This window comes from Myotis yumanensis, unplaced genomic scaffold, assembly GCF_028538775.1.
Source record: "Myotis yumanensis isolate MYYU_CA2020_CCGP unplaced genomic scaffold, mMyoYum1.0.hap1 SCAF_2, whole genome shotgun sequence".
Classification (NCBI taxonomy): Eukaryota; Metazoa; Chordata; class Mammalia; order Chiroptera; family Vespertilionidae; genus Myotis; species Myotis yumanensis.
Window position 1 is genome coordinate 151,141,555 of NW_027223753.1, and position 21,497 is coordinate 151,163,051.

The window sequence follows — 21,497 nt, forward strand, 5'->3', positions numbered from 1 at the left end:
TATTAAAAGAAGCGGAAAAATATGACAGGAGAGGGTCTTGTGTAAATTACTGTGATCTAATCCATTACCTCTCTGCATCTAGAAGTTACTTTTCCCAGAATCTTGTTTCTGTCAGAGCATTTCTAGGATAGGATGAGAGTTAATCTGTGCATGCTATGCTTGCTGACTCTCTGATGTTCCTGATTCTGCTTACCTATCCAGGCCTCTGATGTCCCTGATTCTGCTTACCTATCCAGGCCTACATTTGCTTTAATGTCGTACATGGATTCCATAAACCTGATACTTTTAGGACTTGGATGTATATTGAGATAACTCTGGACCCAGTGACCATTCATTATGGAGGCAGACATTACTGAAGGAACTGAGATGATCAGGTCCTAATGGTAAGACCCCACCACTGTTCTACCTCTGTTCTTCCATTCTCATTAGATGAACATGACAGAGTGTAACTATGGCATTTAGGTCAGACAGTTTTCAGCATTAAAAGTTGATTCTGATTCTGAAGAATGTGTGTAAAGTAACTTCTCAAGTCATGTACTGAATGTATTGACCTTCCCTGGCTACCAGTTTAGCAAAGTACATCCTGACCTCCCTGCTGAGGCACTAGACCAGTGGTCGGTAAACTGCAGCTTGTGAGCCACATGCGGGCTCTTTGGCCCCTTGAGTGTGGCTCTTCCACAAAATACCGACTTCTGCGCATGGGCCACGAAGTTTCAATCGCACTGTACACACCCCGGCACGTGGTATTTGGTGCTGATGTTTCTGAAGACTTATATAATCTTTTAAGCAGGAATACTTTTTAGGTATTCATTTCATCGTGATACATGTATCTCCCATTCCCGCGCTGATGAGTTTGAATTGCTTTGAGAAAAACTTTTAAAATAAGTTGTCCTTATGTAACTTCCATGAAACAACTCTGTGACACCCGTGCAAAACCGTTTTTGCTTTTATTCTGTAAGACATCTCGAAAATGTAGTAACACTTCCTGCAGCTAAAGAGAGGGCGGAAATATAAACTGTCTCTTCCCTGTAAACCAGGTGCCGTTTCAACCACTTTGTCACCAGGACTTTTGTGTGCAAAACTGTTTTTCCTAGTGATGTGTACGTCCAGGTCAAAGATCTGTGAGTCAACCCGAAACTGTGAAGAGTAAACGGGCCTGAAATCTACCACAACTTCACACGTTCTCTTCTTCCCTTGAGACTTAAGGGCACACAGCCAGATGTGTCTTTTGACTACTGGAAATCAGTCAACAGTCTTCCCACAGCGGCAAACAAGTCAAAGGCCCGTCATCAAGGTGTGAACTGCGCCTGGGGTATTGCTCCCCTCCCACACACCACCTGCCTCCAGCTCACTCCAGGCAGACCTCAGGACCGGAAGGAGAGGCCACAGGAGACTACAATTCCCAGCAGGCGTAGAGGGACGGGGTCACGCACGCGCAGCCCACACACTAGGCATGAGGTCCTGCTGCGGGGGCTTCTGGGAGAGAAACATGGCGGCGCCCGGGCTGCTGCCGGGCGTGGGCAGGCTCATTGAGATGCCCGCCGCGCTGGGGCGCTTGAGCCGAGCTTACAGCAAGTCCCACGCCTTCACGGAGGTTCTGCAGCTGCCAAAAATGGAACTGACGAAGCTCGTGTTCCCGTTACAGGAACTCCAGCGGCATCTCCTCCCTGACGCCAAGCCCGACCTTCTTCAACTGAGGATCTTTGACCCGAGCCTGGAGGCCATCGCGAGGGCGGAGAGCTTCTTCACGGCCACCCCGCGGAACCGCATCGAGTACGTCAGCTCGGCGGTGCGCCTGGACCACGCCCCCGACCTCCCCCGCCCGGAGGTGAGAGCGCGCTGGCCGCCCGGGCTGGAGGCTGGCGACGGGGTTTTGTGGTCACAGAACGGGAGAGCCTTTCTAACTTTGTGGAAGCATACAACTATTTTAACTAAAGAAGCAAGTCTAGTTTTAATTACTTCGGTAACGAGTATAGGAGACTTTAACAGGTTTCAAAGACAAAATTTAAGTGTTCAAAAAATTATCCTTGTAATGTTTCCCTATTTAATTTGTTAACGTAAGAAACATTCAAGCCTGTGGAGAGTTTCTGAGAGTTTAAGCCAAACTGGGGACAGTTGCCGGGAAGCAGAATAGCAATGTGTTGAGGTAACGCTCCTGAGAAAGGCAGTTTTTCACCTTGTTTTATACAATGCAGTCTAAGGAGGAGCCCTCAGTGGTGATAGATGGGGGCGGTGGGAGAAGGCAGAGCAGAGAAACCTGGGACTGGAGGAAAGTGAAGTGGGAGACACATGCGGCTTTTACTCGGGTGGGTACAGGATAGCTGACAGTCAGCAGTTAACACACAGTAACAGCCAGGGAATTTGTGGTCTGCTCCCTGGCACACTGATTGTGCCCCGAGGAGGCAGGAAAAAAGGGAAGTTACAAGTTACCCTGACGTTCCAGAGGTATGTTCTCTTAGTGAGTGGTTCTCAACCTTCTGGCCCTTTAAATACAGTTCCTCATGTTGTGACCCAACCATAAAATTATTTTCGTTGTTACTTCATAACTGTAATGTTGCTGCTGTTATGAATCGTAATGTAAATATCTGATATGCAGGATGGTCTGAGGCGACCCCTGTGAAAGGGTCGTTCGACCGCCAAAGGGGTCGGGACCCACAGGTTGAGAACCACTATCTTAGATGCAGAAAGACATACGCTCAGTTAAGGTCAGAGTTGATCTTTGTCAGGGATGACACCGGGTTAGGACATAACTATCCACCAAAAACTGCTTTCAACTTAAAGTTTAATTTCAGACCATCCTCTGTGACTTAGGTCTCTGAGTTTGCAAAACGGCCAGGCAGGCCTTCTCTGAGCTAGTCAGCTTAGCATGTGGCCCTTTTTCATCCACAAATTGAAGTTACTTACTATTATCTGTATATATTCTGTGTATATAAAAGGCTAAGTGACCAACCATACATCCATCTTACCGGCCAGCCGGTACATATGACGCACAGTGGCAATTTAAAAATGAACGTTAAAATTGCCCTAACTGGTTTGGCTCAGTGGATAGAGCAGGGGTGGGCAAACTTTTTGACTCGAGGGTCACAATGGGTTCTTAAACTGGATCGGAGGGCCGGAACAAAAGCATGGATGGAGTGTTTGTGTGAACTAATATAAATTCAAAGTAAACATCATTACATAAATGGGTACGGTCTTTTTTTTTTTTTTAGTTTTATTCATTTCAAATGGGCCGGATCTGGCCTGCGGGCCGTAGTTTGCCCACGGCTGGGATAGAGTGTCAGCCTGCGGACTGAAGGGTCCCAGGTTCGATTCCGGTCAAGGGCATGTACCTTGGTTGCGGGCACATCCCCAGTGGGGGGTGTGCAGGAGGCAGCTGATTGATGTTTCTCTCTCATTGATGTTTCTAACTCTTTATCCCTCTCCCTTCCTCTCTGCAAAAAAAATCAATAAAATATATCTAGAAAAATAAAAAATAAACGTTAAAATAAATAAATAAATATAAAAATAAATGTTGACTCGCATATGCATGATACATATAAAGCTCTCACTGGCGCCAATTGCATGCATATGCTTCTATCTGTCATTGTCAATCGTGAATTTGGTTGACATCTCTATTACAGAGAAAGGGCGAATAGCGATATTAAAATATTTCTTCTAATTAATTTCCTTTCAATGTGCACGAATCCATGTACCAGGCCACTAGTTTTTTTAATAATTTTTTTTAAATTTTAATTTCAGAGAGGAAAGGAGAAGGAGAAAGAGATAGAAACATCAGTAATGACAGAGAATCATTGATTGGCCACCTCCTGCACGCCCCCTTCTGGGGATCAAGCCCACAACCTGGTCATGCGCCCTTGACCAGAATCGAACCCAGGACCCTTCAGTCCCAAGACCAACACTCTATCCACTGAGCCAAACCAGCTAGGACGTGGGAGTACCCGGAGGAATCCCACACAAACATGGGGAGAGCATGCAAACTCCACACGGTCAGTGACCCTGCCCATGAATTGATTTTTTCTCTCTCATCAACTTTATAACAAAACGACCATGAAGGAAAGGGTGTTATTCAGGGATCCGCTCAACCATGAAGGAAAGGATGTTATTCAGGGATCCGCTGTATTTGTAGTAACTGTACCACTGCATTGAAAATGTTCTTCGAATATATTTAGAACTACTATAATTTAAGAGCATATATATCATTTAATAATTTTGAGATAGCATCGCTTTTAAATTATTGGACTTTTTGAGTATTTGTTTTTTGAAATTCAGTTTTATTAAAATTCAATTTTATTATCTGTAGATTATCTTTGGATTTAATCTGGCAGAGCATTTGAAATTTAAGCAGGATTCAGATCAATTCATTTTGAAGGACTGACCACAGTTTTGCATAATATATAGCATCCCTGACCCCTGTCTACTAAATGCCATTTGATCATGTTGATAATCAAAAATTTTCTCACAAATTTCCAAAACACGCCCTCATTTAGAACCACTGATTGGTATTGTACCCCCTTCAATACCATGTTAGAAAGCAGAGCCATGTGTATTAATGGTTACTATCAGGAATATTTTGTTCCTTTCTACACTATAGAGCAGTGATTTTCAACCAGTGAGCTACAAGAATTTTTAAAACATATAATACCTGACTAGTCAGGGGCACTGACCTCTTTTCCCTTAGATTCTCAAATTAAAAAATGACAACAGCCAACACAATAGCTATCTGGAGTGAATGAATCAAAATTGTACTTTTTTTTTGGTTCGATTAGCAAAAAATAATATGTATTTTTTGGTGTGTTGCAGAATTTTAGTAATTACTTTATGTGTGCCCTGAGCTGACTATAGTATAGAGCACTAAAGGAGAAAAGCTTAATTGGAAGAAGAGATTTCAAGAGAAAGGAATAACCTCTTAATTACATTATACTCTGAAAGTTTGTGGGGAAATGTGGTTCTATTTTCAAAAAACTTTGTAAATGTAGGATGCTTAATAAATGTTGCAGATATTCTTGAGTAGCATAGTGTAATTAAAAGCACAGGTTCTGGATATAGATGTCTGAGTTCAAATTTCAACTCTCTTACTTTCTAGCTGTATAATTTTGGGCCAGTTATTTAACCTCTTTCTGCCTCATTTTATCATCTGTATTATGGCGAGGCAGGAGTGAATAGCTTGACAGGTTTTTGCAGCTAATACATCATAATAAATTCATATATTAAGCTAGTACTCAATTAAAAAATTGAGTTTTCTCTTTAAAAAATTTTCTTTTTAAAAAATGTTGTTTTAATTTATTGGGGTGACATCCTATATTATAAAAGCCTAATATGCAAATCGACCTAACGGCAGAATGACTGGTTGGCGGGGGCTGGAACCAGCGAGTGGGCAGCACCAGGCCAGCCAAGGAGGTGCCAGTGGGCAGAGGGAGGGGACAACAATGGGGGGGGGCAGCGGTGACAGGTGGTGGCAGAAGGGTGATCAGGGGGCAGGCTGGCCACTCACCAGCTGGTGCCGTCCCCCGATTGCCCCGCCGGTCGCCTCCCACAGAGGGAGGCCACTTGTGGCAGCAGGGCGATGGGGGATGGGGCCATCTGCTCGCTGGCCAGCGCTGTCCCCTGATTGGCCCGCAGGTCACCTCCCACAGAGCCAATCAGTCAGACATCCCCCGAGTGCTCCTGTTCTTCGAGAAGGCACAGGTCGGGCTGAGGGACTCCCCCTGAGTGCATGAATTTTCATGCACCAGGCCTCTAGTTGGTTAATAAAATGATATAGGTTTCAGGTGTACAATTCTGTAATATTAGAGGCCCAGTGCATGAATTTGTGCACAGGCAGGGTCCCTAGGCCTGGCCGGTGATCAGGGCCAATCGGGGCCATCTCACCCAGTCCCGAAGTCCCAATTGGGACCTGCCGGCCAGGGGGAGGGACCGTGAGAGGTTAGCCAGCCACAGGGAGGGACCAAGGAAGGTTGGCCAGCCACGGGAGGTTGGCTGTTGGAGTGCACTGACCTTCAGGGGGTAGCTCCTGCATTGAGCGTCTGAGTGCGCATCATAGCAACTGGTCGACTCGTCATTTGGTCGTAATGGTCGCTTAGTCTTTTTATATATAGAGATATATAAATATCATCTGTATATTGTATTATCTGTTCACTACCCAAAGTCCAGTCTCCTTCCATCACCGTTTATCCCTCCTTTACCTCTTCCAACTCCCCCCATTCCCCTTTCCCTCTGGTAATCACCATACTGTTGTCTGTGTCTATGAGTTTGTTGTTTCGGGTTTTTTCTTCTGCTTAATTCCTTCACCTTTTTCACCCAGCTTCTCTTCTCTTTTTGTGTATAAGGTGTGTTTTATAGGCAGAAGCAATGTTGGAAAATCCTCTCTAATAAAGGCTTTGTTTTCATTGGCTCCAGATGTTGAAGTCAGAGTCTCCAAAACCCCGGTATGTTGAAATTTCAAATCTGTTGGAACTATCTCTCAATTGACGAAGATGAATAAAGTGTTGGGGGAATATAAGAAATGATAATAGCCAAGTTTCTAGAAAAGTGATTTCTTTCAAACAAGTAGTAAAGTAAGAGATTACATCAATGCCTTTGTATTTCTTTGAAGGAAAGGAAATATGTCTGGATTTATTTTAGTAGTCTTGCCAGTATCTTGAGGAAATCTTCCTTGGTCAAAATCTTTTCCAAAGAGTTGTTCTTTTGTTATTCTATACTAGAGGCCCAGTGCACAGATTCGTGCACTGGTGAGGTCCTTGGCATGGCCTGCAGGAATTGGGCCAAAGCCGGCAGTCCAACATCCCCCGAGGGATGTAGTAGTGTGTGAAGGGGCAGGCAGCCGGGGAAGAGCCCAAGCCTGGGCCAGGTGCCGCACGGCTCCCACTCATCCCACCCCCGCTGCACCTGCCGCAACCACTCAGTAGACTCACTGCCACTCCACTGCGGTCTCTGCATGCCCATTCTAGGGTGATACTGGTGCACCCATGACTGAAAAGCGTCCACGGGCTAGCGCCCAGTCAATCCCAATGCTGGTCCCGACCCTAGTCCCGGTCCAGATGGGGGAGGGGTGTGCAGGGGGAGTGCCCATGGGAGAGGCTTGTGCCACCACAGCTGTGCTTGCCAGCCGTGAGTCTGGTGTTTGTCACCTGCTGGTCAGTGCACATAGCAACCGGTCGAACAGTTGTTTAGGCTTTTAGTAGTATATATATATATAGATTTGCTTTCAAGAATGATCATCTTAGTTCTACATTGATTTCAGAGGAAACAGTTGTAAAGTGGGGTTTTTTCTCCCTGTAATCTTTTATACTTTGTTAACTCATACATATACACCAATCAGGCAAATCCCAGTCTACTCCAGGCCAAATTATGTGCTTATTATCCCAGCCAGTCTGCTGTAGTGTCCTACATGCTTTCTGTCATTTTCTAATTTCCTCTGTTTCCTTCTCAATGATGCAGACTACCAATATCTAAGCACTTCAGTACTTCCCCCAGTTCCTCTCACCTTACTATCTATCCATGGCAAAACATTCCCACCAACCCAGTGCTCACTGCCCTCTTTCTTTGCATTGGAACTCTTCCAAGAGACTTCACTAGTCCTCTCTTGCTTCTAATTTCTTCATAAAGTTGATTCCCTGGCTCTGTCATTGATGATTGTTGTCATTCGTTAATTCTCCTGCCCTTCCTCCTGCCCTGCCTCACCAGATAACCCAGCTAAACTCTCTCTTATAGGCAAGGTGTTTGGTTCCTGCTATGAGAGGACAATGCAAGAAATGTATTTCTGACATTCCTCATCTATAATTCTAAAATCATTTTCTTACTGATACATAGTTGACTGGGAACCTAAGCGCCATTTATAACACCTTTCTTCTGAAAATATTTGTTCTAAGTTTCAAAGAATTGACTGCTTATTTATCTTAATCTTTCCTTTTCTGATTAATAAATGTCCATAGAGATAAAATCTTGAATAATCCACTTACGACATAAATATTAGTTTCACAGATGTTTAATAGTGTTGTACATGCTTTTTAAAAAATGGTTTAATGAAAGCACTTAAACCCATCCATTGAAACATGCAAAACATGTTGATTTTAAGGAAGCGGTAATCCTATCTAATAAAAGCCTAATATGCTAAAGTGTCCAGCCATTCAACCAATCAGAGTGTAATATGCTAATGATATGCTAAAGCCGCTCAACCACTCACTATGACGTGCACTGACCGGCAGATGCTCTGACCGGTAGGTTAGCTTGCTGCTGGGGTCCGGCCGATCGGACATGCCCTGGAGCCCTCCCACAGTCCCTCCCTGGCCCTGATGGTGGGTGGTTGGGTAGGTGGGAGGTAATCAAAGACCATCCTATATATTAAAAAGCTAACATGCAAATTGACCAAATGGCAGAATGGCAGGTCGCTGTGACGTGCACTGACCACCTGGGGGCAGACACTCAATTGCAGGTGCTACACCCTGGTGGTCATTACGCTCCCACAGGGTGAGCTCCGCTCAGCCAGAAGCTTGGCTCACAGCTGGTGAGCTCAGCTGCAGTGGCAGAAGCCCCTCCCACCTCTGTGGAAGTGCTAAGGATGTCCGACAGATGGAGCGGGCCTAAGCCGTCAGTTGAACATCCCCCGAGGGCTCCTGGACTGCAAGAGGGCGTAGGCTGGGCTGAGGGACCCCCCTCTGAGTGCATGAATTTCTTGTACTGGGCCTCTAGGCATAATAAACTATCAGGTTTTACATCTAGGTTTTATGGTTGTATGACTAACAGTATTTAATTTAACCTGTGCCAAATTCATTTCTTATTTGAGATATATTACTCATCAGAGAATATTGACTAGTATAGTCACACCAGGTTAACTTTTTTACTGAGAACTAATGAAATAGGAAAGACTCCAAAATATTTTGCCTACATATTTCTAATATGGAATCTAAAGTTCTTCTTAAGTCATATATAATCTTAAAATTATGAATTGGAAAGAAGTAGTATCTAAGCATATCTCCAGCCACTTCTATCTTTTTAGTTTTATTTTTTTTAATCCTTACCCAAGAAGTGAGGATATTTTTTCCATCGATCTTAGAGAGCATGGAAGGGAAAGGGGAGTAAGAGAGAGAGAGAGAAACATCAGTGTGAGAGAGACACATCGATTGGTTGCATGGGGATCAGACCTACAACAAAAGTATGTACCCTTGACCTTGGAATTGAACCTGTGACCCTCCAGTGGGTAGGCTGATGCTCTAACCACACCAGCCAGAGCTTTACCTTCTTTTCCTGTTTAATTATCAGCATAGCTGGGATTATATACAGAATATTTATACATGTTAATAAATATGATTGAATAGGAAATATTTTGAGATATAAAATATATACTGAACATACTTGAAGAAAGTTTTCACTTTTTTTATTTATTTTATCAGGGGCACACAAAGAAAATGAATTTTTTCAAAGTTGGAAAATATTTTACATTGGTGGACATGCCAGGTTATGGCTATCGAGCACCTGAAGATTTTGTTGATATGGTAGAGACCTATCTAAAGGAACGAAAGAAGTAAGGGGAAAAATGCTTTATAGTAGTTATACATTTAAACCAAAAGCATATTTTTGGTAACAGAGCATTCTACACATGATGACCACTTCAGTTTTATCAAATGACTTTTAGAAAGTCCATTTTATTCTCATAATATTCTGCAACACAACATTTACAACCAAGGTATTTACTGCATGCTTTGTTTTTTTCCTGTAGCTTAATCTGAAGTTCAAATGTTTTTCTAAATTGAGACTACAAAGAGTACTTCAGCAGAGTTTACTAATGTTTTTATACCAAACTCTTAGACGGCTAATTTTGAAAATGAAAATTGTTGGTTAATGTGGTATTTACTAAATATAAGCAGATTTCGTAAATTCTAATTGTTCTTAAAGTACTCCTGACATCACATCCTTTGCAAATGTTACCTTTTATGGTCTTCCTGGGTGGGCAAGTATTTCAAGCTTTGCACATATATAGGAAAATTTATGTTGAACTTTTGAAGTATAAAGAAGTGTTAAGTATCTTTCTTGTGGCTTTACATAGAAATTAATATGAGATGTTTATACAAGATATTTGTACATGTCTCTTTCCTTCACTAGAGTTCAGGCTTTTAGAGGAAGGGGCTTACTCACCTTGTATCCAGTTCCAAGTATAGAGTCATGTATAATACATGCTACTGAAATAAATTAATATTTAGTTAATTATTGGACTGTAGGATGGACCTGGTGAACTGAGAATTCCTTTTGCCTAAAAAAGTTTTTAAATTTGGATTGAAAATCAATCAAAGGAAAATTTATTAGTATAGCTTGAGGGGCGGGGAGGGAGGAAGGAATGAATTTTATATTGCCATTAATCTTTATTTCTGCATTCTTACAGTTTGCTGAGAACATTTTTGTTAGTGGATAGTGTTGTCGGAATTCAGAAAGCAGACAATATTGCCATAGAAATGTGTGAAGAGTTTGCATTACCTTATGTAGTAAGTATTTCTTTTGAATCCTGGTTACAATTAGAAATACATACCGTTTGTGTGTGTGTGTGTGTGTGTGTGTGTGTGTGTGTGTGTGTGTGTGTTTAATGAATAAGTAAGTTTTACCTCTTCAAGAGATAAAGGAGTACCTTTTGTATAATCTTTACCATTGTTAGCCATTAATAAAATAAATCCTGTACTACTTTTATTCTCTTTTCCTTTTCTCAGCTTTAAGTTTTCAAAAGTATGGTGAAAGTAGTTTTTTAAAGCTGTTTATTTAGTGCTCCTAGGTGCTTTTCTTTATGATGTTGTTTTTGTTTTGTATTTTAATGGCAATGTGAATATTTGTCCAAAATGTTAGCAGCTCTTTTTACAGCAGCTTGGCAGATAGTACTTAACAGTATGTAAATAAAACTGCAACTGAAAATTTGTTAAACTAATTTGGAATTTAAGAACCATTACAAGAACATAGCAGGCTCCAGCACACACAAGTAGGATTTATACTGTATTCTTAAAGAACACAGGATTTCTTCTGGGAAAATCTTACCAGTGTTCTATTATTTGCTTTATAATAGAATACTGATTAGTAGGTTGGTATACATATTCATTTTACTTTGTGAGTTTTACAAATAAAGTAGCACTCTTAAAGTTCCTAAGGAAAAGTGAAGAACCCATTAGCTAAAATTTGGTCTTAAAAAAAAGTGAGACAACTACTAAAATGTAATACTGGAGTGTAATGCAAGTCAAACCATTAGTAGTCAGCAACTATTTTGTATTGTTATAGTTAGGGAATTCTTCGGGTTTGCAAAGCCTTTGAAATAGTAGTGATAACCTACAGTTTTGAGGAGCCGAAGGGTTGATAAACTTAATCTACAAAGTAAAAATGCCTAAGTAATGCCAAACTTGGTTTTTTTAAGTGATAATATTCCTTATTTGGTATCATAGGTATCAGTTTATGAAATCATATATTTTCTTCAGTTTTAACTTTAAAGAATTATAACTTTCCTTTTTGAAAAAGAGTTTGTACTAGAGGAATTATGTTTCCTTTTAAATATCAGCATTTGCCTTTATAAGGAAAGACTCCCATTTGGCGAGTTTCACAGGTCATTAGAAACCACACACTTTTTGCTTCTCGCTCCCTCTGCCAATTTACATTTTTATAACTGAAAAGTATGAATGATGAGTCAGGAAATTTAATTTTATAGAAACTCCCCAAGGAAATCGGATACATCAAGGTTTTACTTTTTAATTGATTTTATAATCAACCATGTCTTGGCCTTACCTCTAGTATGTAATTGTCTTTGAATAAGTAAATTATTCAATGTTATTATTTACTGGTAAGCCTAGTAAGTTCTAGGCTTACTTGGAATGTAATTATATAAAACTTGGAATAGTGGATACAACCTACAGATAGCTGGATTTCTAATTTTTCCTTTAGGTTACATGTGAGATGGAACCATTTTGTATGTCAAAAATGATTATAAATTGCCAATTTTATATGAATCAACCCAACCCAACAATACTAACGTATATCTTTGATCACAGATATAGAGTGATGATATGAAACATTTGGTTTATGGTAGTTGCAAATATGGTTTCAGGGTCCTTTTCACTGATTTTGAATTAAACGTAGTATAGTCCTGTGTAGTTAAAGCACCATTAGTTAAACAGCAAGCACATAGTGTATGCTTTATAAATTGCATACATTAACTCATTTAGTCATTTGTTTTTTTGCAGATGGTGTTAACAAAAATTGACAAACCTTCCAAGGGACGTCTTTTAAAACAGGTGCTCGAGATCCAGAAATTTGTTGACACTAAAACACAAGGATGTTTTCCTCAGTTGTTTCCTGTAAGGTAAGAGTTGCATTGTTTTTATAGCTTTATATACTATCAACTTTTAGTATTAAATCAATGTTTCTTGTCATTTCTCAGCCTTTTGACTAAAATTAGGAAAGTTTGGAAGACTATGCACTTAGCCAAGATTTATTGTACAGCCCATCAGTGCTTTTATTTTTTCCTTCCCTTTATTTCTTCCTTCTGCAAATTTTGCTGTATCATCCTGGTAAGGCATTTTCATTCTCTTTCTTCCTCAGCCTAGCTCAACCCTATACCACAGCAGAAGTAAAAACTTTTTACTTTTTTTTTTTATTATTATTATTTTTAATATATTTTTATTGATTTCAGAGAGGAAGGGAGAAATAGAAACATCAGTGATGAAAGGGAATCATTGATTGGCTGCCTCCTGCACACCCCCTATAGGGGACTGAGCCCGCAACACAGGCATGTGTTCTTGACTGGAATTGAACCTGGGACCCTTCAGTCCACGGGCCGATGCTCTATCCACTGAGCCAAACTAGCTTGAGCAAAACTTTTTCCTTTTTAGAATCAGCTGAACAACCATTACAATAAAGATACTACCATCCCTTTCTTGGTTCCAAAGAAAAACAACTTATCTTTATGGTAGAAAACTCACTTAGGCTATGAGGGATAAAAATATTCTTTTAAAAGGACCATATGTAAAGAAGAAATGCTTCATATAAGTTAGAATTAAGTATTGGTAGCAGAAGGAGTGGTTATTTCCTGAGCTGGCAGTTTTTGAGATATTAGATGTGGTTTAGCGATGAAACATGAATTTGTACTTTCAGTGTATACCGTGGGCACAGTAACTAACCTGTACTGTTGCAGAGACACAGTCCCCTCCCCTCTGAGTAAAGAAAATCATACTCTTAACTTCTTTGTGAAAAACACTGGGAGTTGCTTTAAGAAAAGAATGAAACCAAGTAACAATTATATGTGGAACTGTCCTTTAAGCGGTCATTCTACTGCCTACCAATGCAAATCACATTTAAATTGTTTGTAATTATGAACATATCTGTCAAAATCCTTCTTCATTCATTCCGACAAAATGCTCTTCTACCTTTACTTAATTTTGAGTATTTATCCAGTTCATTTGTCTATGTTCCCTATATACAATGAAACTCCTAGGGGCAGGAATGAAATCCTAATTCTTCTTAGAGCCCTGAGCATTATCATAGAAAAATAGCTGTTTTTTTAACTATCTATAATAATAAAATATGCTAATTAGACCGGACCTTCTGGATGAAGCCAGGGCTGCAAGGTAAGCCTAGGTCCAGGGTGCCTGCCAGCGGCCAAAGGAAAGCCCGGGTTCAGGGTGCTTGCTGGTGGCCAGAGGGAAGCCTGTGTCCTGGGTGTCAGAGGAAAGCCGGTGCAGGCAGCTGGCGGGGGCAGGGGGAAGAAGACGTACTCTTGCACAAATTTAGTGCATCGGGCCTCTAGTTTAATAATAAGGAAGTGATTCTTCAGCTAAAAAGGCAACATAAACATAAGATGAGCAAATTATGCCTAATAGCATTTTTTTTAAAAAAAAATTCAGTTGATTGGAAGCTGAGTTTGAATTAACATAATGGGGCGTGGGAAAAACACAGTTTTTTTGAGCTACATTAACAGAATTATAGTGTTTAAAACAAGGGAATGATCAAGCAGTAGTTCCACACTGCTATGAGCTCTATGCCACCAGACTAATTAAGTAAGATTGTGGCTCTACTTAAGAACAATTAGCACTATCTGAAAACTGATGGTTGTGGGGGAGGTTATAACACTAGATCATTCAAAACACTTAATTGAGCCTCACAGTAAACATTCCTATTTCACAGTTACAAGTCAGAGAAGTGAAGTGAGTTCAAAGAGGTATTGGCTGTAATAGAAAGAGCATAAGCCTTAGAGTGAGGCCATAGTTTTGCATGGTTCCTCTATTTCTGTGCTATAGATTTTAAAGCAATTTATTTCATTTTGAGTCTTTTCTCATTAGTAAAAATGTGGTTTAAAGTATCAAATAAAATGCATTGTGACCTAGTACACAAAATATAATAGATGTTAGTTTCCTTCCTTGTCAAAGGTCAGTGAGCAAATGGCAGGGTCAGGCCAACAACCCAGAATATCAGATTCCCTAGTACTTTTTAGGGGAATTCCCTTCTCTCTTTTTTTAACTTTTTAAAAAATTTGATTTTAGAGAGAGGAAGGGAAGGAGAGAGAAAAACATTGATGTGGGACAGAAACATGGATCAATTGGCTCCCACATGTGCACCGACCTGGGATTGAACCCACACCTCGTAATGTGCCCTGACTGGGAATCAAACCTGCCACCTCTTGGTGTATGGGATGACATTCCAACCAACTGAGCCATACCAGCCAGGGCAGAAGTTCTCTTCTTTAGCTATGCCAGCATTCACTGCTGCATAACCCTGGAATGACTGCTGCCCCTGAACTACTCACCGTAGGTGACCAGGACACTATAGAACCACACAGCACTTCAAGTCCAAGAATTGAGACATGGGAGTCTGCTGACTTTCAGGAATGTCAGTGTTCACTATACCACGGTGACCACATAAAGGAAATTGGCAGGCTGTGCTCTATAGTTTTCTAAACCCAATTTAGAAAGTAGAGTTAAATATAATCCTTGCTTTTACTAGCATGACCAAATCCCAGTTCATCCTTCCAGATGGGTATTGGCCTCGTCACAGAATAATTATTATAAAATAAGTTAGGAGAAAGGTGGAAATGTGAGTAGACATGTAATCCAGAGAGGCTTGGCTTTTAAGCCTAAAGTCAAAAGCTAACCTTCATGTCTGAACTCTGCCCCAGCTGAGTGGAGAAGTATAAATGGTGAAAGGCTCCTAAAGATTGATACTGGGATCAGTCTATTGTTATAAATGTAAGAACTATGTAAGTAGGCACAGTATGATCACTTCTGTGGTTTTCTATGTAGTTAAATTCCAAGCAAATGAGAACTGATTGTAATGACAAAGAGAATCATGAGTTGACAAATGTTGCAAACGATTTCAAGGTGTCATAGTTAGTGTGTGGACTATCTAACTTGTATTTCTCCTTTAAACTATATATGTATAACTCCAATTATAATCCAAGAATCATTATGGACTATTCTGAACCAGGCAGGTTTGGTCAAAAAGTCCAAAATGCTGTACTTTATCAAGAAGGGAATTAGCAATGCAAGAGAAAAGAGTTTACCTATTTTATATACAAGTATACGCCATACCTATATCCATAAAAGTCATAATGTATTCCATATAAGTCCATATATCCTGAGGAACCAACTAGTCACTTTAATGCTGCTACATAGATGAATGGATATGGATGGATATACTAAGACAGATAAATAACAGATACAATAATGGTTATGATAGTTTTTTAAAAATCATGAGAAAAGGTCTAAATTATCAAGGTGATTACATCTTGTCATAAAAAGAATAAACTAAAAGATCAAACAGTTTAGTCTGGGAAATAAAAAGCAAAATGGTAGATATTCCAGTGGCATTTTTCAGTGAAATAGAACAAACAACTCTAAAATTTGTACAGAATCACAAAAGACCCTGAATAGCCAAAGCAATCTTGAGAAAGAAAAACAAAGCTAGAGGCATCATGCTCCCTGACTTCATACTATATTACAAAGCTGTAGTAATCAAAACAGTATGGTATTGACATAAAAACAGACACAAAGATCAACAGAACAGAATAGGGAGTCTAGAAATAAGCCCATGCATAATGGTCAATTAATTTACAACAAAAGAACCAGGAATATACAATGGGGAAATGACAGTCTCTTCAATAAATGGTGTTGGAAAAACTGAACAGCCACATGCAAAAGAATGAAATTAAACTACTATATACTATACACAAAAATTAACTCAAAGTAGATTAAAGACGAATGTAATACCTGAAACCATAAACTCTTAGGAGAAAACATAGGCAGTAAGTTCCTTGACATTGGTCTTGGTGATAATTTTTTGAATCTGATTTTAAAAACAAAAATAAACTATAGGCCCTGACCGGTTTGGCTCAGTGGATAGAGCGTTGGCCTGCGGACTGAAGGGTCCCAGGTTTGATTCTGGTTAAGGGCATGTACCTTGGTTGCGGGCACATCCCCAGAAGGGAGTGTGCAGGAAGCAGCTGAATCGATGTTTCTCTCTTATCGATGTTTCTAACTCTCTATCCCTCTCCTTCTCCCTTCCTCTCTGTAAAAAATCAATAAAATATATTAAAAAAATAAATAAACTCTAGGACTACATCAAACTAAAAAGCTTCTACAAAGCAAAGGAGATCATCAACAAAATGAAAAGGCTACCTAACTGGGAGAAAATATTTATAAATCATATATCTGATAAGGGATTAATATCCCAAAATGCACAAAGAACTCATACAACTCAATAGCAAAAAAGATAATAATACAATTTAAAAATGGGCAGAGGATCTGAAGAGACATTTGTTAGACATACAGACGGCTAACAAATACATGAAAAGATGCTGAACATCACTATTCTCCAGGGAAATGCAAATACAAAACCAAAATGAGATATCACCTCCTGCCTGTCAAAATGACTGTTATCAAATAGACTTGAAATAAGTGTTGAAAAGGATGTGGAAAAAAGGGAACTCTTGTGCACTGTTGGTGGGATTGTAAATTTTTACTGCCATTATGAAAAATGGTGTGGAGGTTCCTCAAAAACTTAAAAATAGAACCACCATTTGTTCTAGCAATTCCACTTCTGGATATTTATCCAGTGAACATGAACACATATTCGAAAAGATATATGTACCCCCATGTTCACTGCAACATTTTTTCAATAGCCAGGATATGGCAGCTACCTAAGTGTCAGTCAGTGGATGAATAAAGATGAAGTGGTTAAATACACAGTGGAATACTTTTTGGCCATGAAAAAAGAATGAAATCTTGCCTGTTTGTGACAACATGGATGGACCTTGAAGGCATGCTAAGTGAAATAGCAAGACAAACACCATATGATGTCCTTTATATGTGGACTTTAAAAAACAAAAATCAAGCTCCTAGATAAAGTGAAGAGGTTAGTGATTGCCATAGGAGGGGGATGGCTAGTGGGAGAAATGAATGAAGGGGGTCAAAAGGTACAAGCTTCCTCCCTGACTGGTTTGGCTCAGTGGATGGAGCGTCGGCCTGTGGACTGAAGGGTCCCAGGTTCGATTCCGGTCAGGGGCGTGTACCTTGGTTGCAGGCACATCCCCAGTGGCGGGTATACAGGAGGCGGCTGATGTTTCTCTCTCATCGATGTTTCTAACTCTCTATCCCTCTCCCTTCCTTTCTGTAAAAGATCAATAAAATATATTTAAAAAAAAAAAGGTATAAGCTTCCAGTTGTAAAATAAATCCTGGTTGTAATATAGCATGGTGACTATAAATAATACTGTATTGTATATTTCAAAGTTACTGAGAGCAGATCTTAAAAGTCCTCATCACAAGAAAATAAATTTTGTAATTATGTATAGTGACGGATGTTAACTAGACTTACTGTGATCATTTTGTAGTATATACAAATATTAAATCTTCGTTATACATCTGAAACTAATATAATGTTATATGTCAATTGTCCTCCATTTAGAAAAACAGAAACAACTTTTAGTCTGACAAATAAAAAACAAAATAGTAGATAATGGTGAAATTTTTAGAATCATGAAGGTAATAGAGCAGATAGTATGGAGCACTAGATTTAGAGACTCAGGAAGAGGAAAGCCCAATTTAAGATGTTCCCTCTCATATATGAAACTCAGTTTGTAAACAGTTTTTTTAAGTTAGATGAATTCAGATCTGTTACTACTTCTGAAGTAAGGAAGAAAATGGTTTTTCTTTTCTTTTCACAGTGCTATGACCTATTCTGGAATCCATCTGTTGAGATGCTTTATAGCAACTATAACAGGAAATCTTAAGACTAATTAATGGCATCTAACTTTGCTGAAGACTCAACATTTTTTATGCCAACTGGAGTTAAACACAAGCATTTCAACATTGTTTTAAATGTTGCATATCTGTAATTTGCAGAGATTCAGTTCAGCTTTAAAACCTACATCTTCTCAAAGCAAGAATGAATTTGTGCCTGGGGGAAGAAGGGTTTATAGATGAATTATGCAGTTCATTAGAACAGATACTAGCAGTTTTTCCTATTTTAACAAACCGATAAACAAGAGCAACATATAGAAGTCCATAAGATGAAAATCTATTTACTACTGTGTAGAGAAAGGTTTGCCATGTTATTTATTGGGCTTCATCTTTTAAAAAATGTCTATTATGTATATACTAGGGGCCCAGTGCACGAATTCATGCACCTTGAAAGGAACTGTGGGCTGTGAGGCTGCGGTAGGCACAGGGGCAAGTCTTGGCCCATCCTCTGCGCCTCAGCCCGGCCCCTCCCACTGTGGCCCCCGGTCCCCTGTCTGTTGGCAGCCCCGCTCCTGCCGCCACCACTCCCACGCACTGACGGCGCTGGCCCCATTCGCACCCGCTGACAGTGTGGAGTGATTGGGGCCGGCACCAGCAGCAGGTGTGAGCGCTGGGCAGGACCGTGGCGCGCGGGAGCAAAGAATTTTTAGTAACCACCAGAGGCTCGCCCCGATGACAGCAACCAGCAACCGGCGCCCCACTTTGGTCTGGCACCCCTGCTCACCTGCTTCACCATCCTGCCACGGCCGATGCCCGCCCTGTTCCATGCACATCCCCTGGTGGCCAGCGCACATCATAGTGACCAGTTGTTCCACCATTCGGTCTATTTGCATATTAGGGATATACACACACACACACACACACACACACACACACTAGAGGCCCGGTGCACAAAATTTGTTCACTTGGTCGGGGGGGGAGGTCCTCAGCCCAGCATGCTCCCTCTTGCAATCTGAGAGCCCTCGGGGGATGTCCCACATGTCCCACAGGGAGTGGGCCTAAGGCGGCAGTCAGACATCCTTAGTCTTTTCACTTTATCTAGTGAAAGACAAAAAAACACACATTTAACTGAGAAAACTGATTTGCAGAGGGTGAGAACAAAGTCAATAGGACTTTTTAGAAACATATTAAGATTCAGAATGAAAAGATAAAGCCTTACTTTGAACTAAAGTTAATGGAAAAGATTTTTATTAAGCTGCTACTCACCTATTCATGTAAGTGGCTTAGCTTTTCAAAGTGAGGGTGAATATTAGGAGGTTATAGCAATAGCATGGGATAAAAAATTAAGGCTGTAAAACAATTTTGTGGCTTTTTTAGAAAATTCAATTCTGAATGTATTTTCAGTTTTATAGTTGATAGCTCTGGTCTGTCCTAACCAGCAGAGTTTTTTTAAAAGGGGGAGGGAGAGCAGGACTTTTTACTTAGGTATTTGCAAAGTAAATTATATGGTGACAATAGAACCATCTTTCTATCTGCGTGTTACTTTACTGCTTGTCTTAGCTTTGGTTCTCAAAGCATAGCCCCAGATTTGCATGCAGTTTATTTAGGAAGGGATCCCAGGGAACAGGGGTAATGGAGAAATGAAACAGAAGGAAGGAAAGCTAATCAAGGATGGATTGAGTTGGATACCACATAAGCACTAGTGCTTGATCTTGACTTTCTGAGAAGCCTTATGAAATACTAGAGGCCCGTTGCAGGAAGATTCCTGCAAGAATAGGGCTTCCTGCGGCTGGAGTGAAGCAGAGAAGGGAGCGAAACCCGCTGAGTCAGGCTTTGCTCCTGCTCCGCCGCACGGCTGTTTGTTTTCCTTCCCGCTCCGCCGCCTGGCTGGTTTCCCTCCCGCCTCCGCCGCCTTGGCACGGTTCCTGTCTCCACCACCTCTACTTTGCTCCCTTCTGTAGCGCTTCGCTCCCACGTTGTCTTCAGTCTTCGCTTCCAGCCGGTATATGCAAATTAACCGCCATCTTGGTTGGGTTAATTTGCATATAGTCACTCTGATTGGCTGGTGGTTGTAGCGAAGGTACGGTCAATTAGCATCTTTGTCTTTTATTAGTGTAGATGCCTCTGAATTGTCTTTGAAGGAGAGAGGGTGACCCACACTTCTTCCGAGTTATACACCAAGGACCAAGCAGTTTCTGCAGCTTGTCAGAAGCCAAAAGGCAGGAAGTGAGAGGTCCCTGGAGCAGGAGGCAAGGTACAGTTGTCTAGTCCTTCTCCAAATTGTTTATCATGGCAGCAGCTGAAGAAGGTCAAGAGGATTTGAAGTCTTACCATTCTTATAAACGACTTGACTGTTCTGATGCCACCAGAAGTGGTTAACACTACGGTGTCGGGTGAATTTCCCGCCAAAATATAAGATGGCGCGGGCAATTATTTAGGTTTCCCGCGCAAAATCAGAGTTAGTTTAAAATGCCTATATCTTTTGAAGTATGGGTTCGAAGTATGGGTATGAAACGGTTCGCATACGCAGGTAGGTATCTTTGTGAACGGCAAACAAACAAATATTTGGTAATACGCAGTTACAATCGGCCCGAGTTTACACGTTTCCCGCACTCCACCGCAAATCTATATGAACCGAGTTAAGACGGCTCCCGCGGAGTACGCGCAATTCACGCGAGCCGACTTAACTCGTTTCCCGCAATCCAAGTGTTAAATTGGTGTTCACTATGGCACTACAGGAGTTTCTAATGGAATTTACTAGGTAAGTTATGGTTTTATTTTTAGATTTTACTTTTAAAAATGTTAAACATTTGAGTTTAAGTTGTTTGGAAAATTAACTGATATAGAATACTACATTCCTTATAAATATATATAAATTATCATTTTATAGACTTGAACCTTTTATCATATGAAGCTTTACTATTTTTCTCAGAATTGTAAGGGGCACAAGATAAGAAAAGGAGATGATGAAACTTACTCCAAGGAACATTAGTAATATGGAAAAGAGTGCTAGGTTCATAGTCCATTCAGGTCTTTATAGTTTTACCTTCTAAGACAACTCACTGACTCTGGTTTTTCCAATGAGGGATAATCAGTCCCAACTGTAAATGATTCTTGAACAATAATGCTACTTCAGATGAAGAAACCTAAGCCCAAGGAAACTGGTCATGAGCTCAGTGGTCATGAGCAAATAAAAGCAGAAGCAAGACTGGACCATAAATCTTCGAATCTTAGAAACTGATGGCTATTTCTAGACTTGTCATGAATGAGATCTTGCTATTGTCCATGTTTTAAGGCCATTAGTAGC

The 21,497-nt window shown here is 40.4% G+C and overlaps 1 protein-coding gene across 1 annotated transcript; it reads left to right on the forward strand.

The window, feature by feature from the left end:
• Positions 1-1,489: 1,489 nt before the first annotated feature.
• On the forward strand, positions 1,490-20,942 carry GTPBP8 (GTP binding protein 8). Its single transcript, XM_070406193.1, has 6 exons — positions 1,490-1,828; positions 6,327-6,425; positions 9,390-9,520; positions 10,376-10,475; positions 12,204-12,322; positions 18,175-20,942. The coding sequence occupies exons 1-6, from the start codon at positions 1,490-1,492 to the stop codon at positions 18,248-18,250; spliced, it is 864 nt and encodes a 287-aa protein (XP_070262294.1). The 3' UTR covers positions 18,251-20,942.
• Positions 20,943-21,497: the final 555 nt, after the last annotated feature.

Excerpts from the sequence above, each read along its gene's own strand:
- GTPBP8 (XM_070406193.1), top strand. The coding sequence starts at position 1,490 with ATGGCGGCGCCCGGGCTGCTGCCGGGCGTGGGCAGGCTCATTGAGATG. Across the intron at positions 10,476-12,203 it reads AGTTTGCATTACCTTATGTA|ATGGTGTTAACAAAAATTGA; the intron begins GTAAGTATTTCT and ends GTTTTTTTGCAG. Across the intron at positions 12,323-18,174 it reads CCTCAGTTGTTTCCTGTAAG|TGCTATGACCTATTCTGGAA; the intron begins GTAAGAGTTGCA and ends TTCTTTTCACAG.